Source organism: Notothenia coriiceps, unplaced genomic scaffold (assembly GCF_000735185.1).
Source record: "Notothenia coriiceps isolate Sejong01 unplaced genomic scaffold, NC01 NC01_scaffold00026226, whole genome shotgun sequence".
NCBI classification, from domain to species: Eukaryota; Metazoa; Chordata; class Actinopteri; order Perciformes; family Nototheniidae; genus Notothenia; species Notothenia coriiceps.
The window spans coordinates 670-4,965 of NW_011358927.1; the positions used below are offsets into that span (position 1 = coordinate 670).

A 4,296-nucleotide genomic window follows, 5' to 3' on the forward strand; every position below is an offset into this window, starting at 1 on the left:
TTCCTGAAAAATACAGGTCCAGCACACACATATACAATACTATCCCTTAAAATCAATACAATTATTTCAAAATCAAATTTGTGAGTCATATGGTTATTAAGTGCAACGTTTTGTGATGAAAGGTTATTCGAGGTAATTTGCGTAGGGAATACTGCTAATCCTGTTATATTTTACATGGATACTTTAATAAAATCATTTGTGTGTATCTGTACCTTTTTGTGACCTTCCGCCATTTTTTTCTATTCCATCATCCCCAAATGAACATTTTCATGCATTCAACATGTTTTGATTGCATAATCAATCATCGAAGCATCTTCTAGTACTACTCCTAGTACTAGACTCCTGGTACTAGGATGGGTTAAAAGCAGAGAACACATTTCACTGTGTGTGCTGTGTGCTCTGCATGTGTGACAATTAAAGAGGGTTTCATCCCTCCCAATTCTATTCTATTTTTAAAAAAAAAAAGAAGAAAAACTTTGGAACTGCTGATATGAACATGAAATACTTTGTGATGGAATCTAAAACAAGCAGCATATCAGGGTTGTATGTTGTCATTCAAATGTAAAAGTCAAGCTCACTAGTGACCTTTGACCTCACCTCTGACACTAAGGCGTCCATGTAGCGGTCCGTCAACAGCCACCAGGTACACTGCATTGATGTTGTCGTTGTCTACTATCTGCAGCTCGTCCCAGGTGACCGGTCTGGACTGACCCTCCAGCAGGTTCAAACCTGAGACATATATGACACCATCATAAATCTGAGGGCCTTTAAAGTTTAGCTTAAACATTATCAGACAAATTGTTTTTTACGGATCAATCAATGTTAATCGATTTAAATTAGTAGAACTTTAGTACCCATGTTCCAGGAGACTCTGGGTGCGTTTGTTTCAGCCCCCCTGATGGAAATATGGACCACGAAGGGCGGGCTGGTGATGTAGGACCCGTCTATTACATGAAATTCCACCTTACACAAAATCGATAAACACAATATTACAAGATATAAGAGTAGAAATGTAATATTGAATGAAAAACTGAGTTAAACATGTAATATCCTCATGTTGTGACTTATAGTAAAACGTAAAATATTTAGCTAAAATGTACTTGAGTTCTGTTGATGAAAAATAGATGGTAAGAGTTAATTATTTTGTATTTTAATCCTCCAGTTGTGTAATCCAAGTGAAAATAACTGGTAAAACAATATTTTCAACACTTCTCTTTTCCATATATTAAGTCAGCCTTTATCCTTCATCATAATACCCTCCAGTACCTCGTGGTTCCTGCGTTGTGATTGGCTGCTGTTGGGCGGCTGGTATGCAACCTTCATCTCGTGTAGGTCCAGCCAGGTGAAGGACGTGACAGGCTTTGTATGGTCATCCATATGGGTGACATAGCCCTCGGCGGGGGGGGTGGTTATGTTAAAGACCAGCCTCTCCTGCGGGGTCTCAGGATCTTTAGCATCCAGAGAGGCCGTGGTGAGCGGGGTGAGGATGAATTGGTCCACTTCCAGGATGAATGAGGCCATGAAGACGGCTTGAGGTGGCTGGTTCTGCTTGGCACCGTGGATCAGAACTGGTAACCACACCGATTCTGCCTGGGAGCGGGTTACAGGGACGTGAAGGGAAAGTAAAAATAAAGTTGGAGCATCAGAACTTTTCCTTTTACCCCCATGTATATGTTTCAACACATGTGTATCACATAGAGATTGACACATACTGCCACACCTCTCGCTGCTATATTCAGTGTTGAAGAGAAGGTAAGAATAGACAATCAGATGTGTTAAAAACGTGAAGAAAAAAGTTAAAGACTGTTAAGGACAGGATTTTTTTTTGGAACATTTAGAATTTTTGAAGCCGTTCTAACCCTTGAAAACCCTTTGCTCCACATCCTGCTCCACACTCAGAGCTGAGAACATGAAAGTGGGATATCGCCTTCTTTCTGCCAAAGTCTTCTTCACGTCTCAGACGTTAATCTGGCCTGAAAACTTCCCACTTGGATATGACTGAAGCTGCAGTTAAGGGAAGTGAATTCTGGATAGGCATAACATAAATATTAATGTCTGGATGTTGCCCGTACCTCCAGCAGAGCCCTGCTCCCCTTCTCCCTCAGCTCCACCCTGATGGGGATGTAGTCGATCTCTGGTGACGGAGGGCTGAGGTGCTGGTACTTCAGGCCGGAGCTCAGGAAGTCCTGACAGCTTGTTTTCAGAAAACCAACCTCCTTGGTGTCATGGAGACAGGGTTGGTTTCCCTGACAGAGTGAAGCTGTCTCTCTGCCTGGAGGAGGACATAACACACACACACATAATACATTACGTTTATAAGTTCATAAAATATTTGTTATATTATGATCGATATATAATATAATATTTTTTAAAGATATTTCTTAATTTACTTTTATTTGTTTTGTTTGACTATTCTCTATTTTATACTTACATCTTAAAATTAATTTGTGTAATTTTTACCGTTTAATTTTTCCTTTAACTTTCAGATTTTTATATTTTGTTATATTCTTCTCATTTTAAATCTTTGTTTGCTGTGGTTGTTGTAATGTAATGCAACATGATGATAAATACGTTTTGTGTTTGTTTATTATTTCAGAGAATACTCTAGACTTTAGCTGGCATCTCATTCATTACAAGAGAGTTGACTGCTAACGGCTGAAGCATAAGTGGAGTTGCTATGGTTACAGTGGTTAATTTATTTGAACATAGCAGTGTTAGAGGATATCTGTCAGCCAATCAGAAACAAATATCTTTAGCTCTAAAAGCCATTCATTAAAAACCAAACCTTGAACCCGTTCTGTATCTGTCCAGATGTGACGTACCTTTCCTCTGGGTGGAGTCCTCCTTCCTCACCAGCTGACCCAGAGTTGGGGTGCTGGTGTCGCTCATCAGCCTGACGGTGCACACCAAGTCTGCAGAGCTCCGGATGTTTAAGACAGACCCATCGATGGAGTTGGATAAACCGTAGAACACAGGAACCACCAGCGGAGTGCAACCGAGCTCCACAACACCAGATCCAGAGTCTGCCACCTGCACCGTCAGAACCACGGTCTCCACCAGCGTGTCAGAGGACGTGAACCTTCAGACAAACAACAGTGTGTGAGAAGGGCATCTTAAGGGTTAGTTTAAAAAAGTGATATTCCAAACACAGTTTGTCCACAACATAAAATACAGTTAAAAGTAAATAAATCCAAATTCATCAATCAAAGCCACGTTTGAAGTCTACACCATGCTGGCAGGATCTGTGATCTGGTGGTCACAAGATAGATTTTCTGAGGCACCTTTTTAATGTACTTTGGTACATGAGCAGAAGCTTATGTGCACATTTCCATCTTTGCTTTTACTATGAAAACAAGACCAGGTAAGTTATACAAATGATGACATTATTATTATTATGAATATTATCTTTGATTATCTTATATGAGATGAAGGTGTTTTAATGACCCCTATGTTTTTGTTGAACTAGCTTAAGTGAGTTTGGCTCACTGACCTGTAGATTCTCAGCATCACTGTGTCCTGGTCCAGTAGAGGACTTCCATTGTGGCAGTACTTCACCTCGTCCTCTAGAAAGCTGCAGTCAAACACCTGCATGAACACAAACGACTGTAATACCACTGTACTGCTTCTCTGAATGTATAACCCTGCAGCAGGTGTGGCCTCACCTGTGGCGTCAGCTTCCCCACCCTCTGAGTGATTGGTTCGTTCATCACCACCTCCACCTTACAGTCTGCAGTCGGACCAACATTGATCCTCAGCTCCATCTCTGTGATAAACACTGATCGACCTCTGGTGACCTTCACGCCCGAGTTCACCACGACCAGAGTCCCGCTGCAGATGGCCGTCACCGCCAGCAGCAATAGCGTGCGGACAGCAGCAGCCATTTTGGTCGACTGTGAAAAGTTGTATTCTGAAGAAAAATGAGCTGACAGATTTCCATTCAGTCTTTGACACACATCCTCTTCTTTTGTTAATGTCAATTCAACCTGCAAAGACAGGTAAAATGCCTTCAGAAACATCAACCACCAATCCAGGGGGAAATTATCAATCCACTTAATTTATCAGTGGCGGATCTATGGGCAGCTGCCCCCCCCACTGTAGAACCTTGCCCCCCGCCCCAAGCTTCCCCTTGGAGCATTTCCCCTTCCACTAGTTTTGTTTTTACTTAGGACGAGAGCTTGAAACAAAATATGAATAAAACGCTGCCGTTTGAATCGATAGCGTTTAACAGACGGGCGCTGTTTGGGGCGTTACGTTACAAAATACTACACAGACAGCGCTAGCTGGGAGATCGATCAC

The 4,296-nt window shown here is 41.8% G+C and overlaps 1 protein-coding gene across 1 annotated transcript; it reads right to left on the reverse strand.

Annotated features, from left to right (window-relative positions):
• Window positions 1-543: 543 nt before the first annotated feature.
• Window positions 544-3,983, reverse strand: LOC104956676 (FRAS1-related extracellular matrix protein 1-like). The gene is made up of 7 exons (XM_010784200.1): window positions 3,663-3,983; window positions 3,491-3,585; window positions 2,823-3,079; window positions 2,073-2,272; window positions 1,267-1,590; window positions 855-963; window positions 544-729 (listed from the first exon to the last, which is right to left on the reverse strand). The coding sequence occupies exons 1-7, from the start codon at window positions 3,879-3,881 to the stop codon at window positions 578-580; spliced, it is 1,356 nt and encodes a 451-aa protein (XP_010782502.1). The 5' UTR covers window positions 3,882-3,983; the 3' UTR covers window positions 544-577.
• Window positions 3,984-4,296: the final 313 nt, after the last annotated feature.

What these genes read in the sequence shown, in the direction of transcription:
- LOC104956676 (XM_010784200.1), bottom strand. Translation starts at nt 3,881, where the DNA reads ATGGCTGCTGCTGTCCGCACGCTATTGCTGCTGGCGGTGACGGCCATC. An exon ending in GGACTCCACCCAGAGGAAAG is followed by an intron (nt 2,273 to 2,822) that starts GTACGTCACATC and finishes GTCCTCCTCCAG; the next exon opens with GCAGAGAGACAGCTTCACTC. An exon ending in CACAACGCAGGAACCACGAG is followed by an intron (nt 964 to 1,266) that starts GTACTGGAGGGT and finishes ATTTTGTGTAAG; the next exon opens with GTGGAATTTCATGTAATAGA.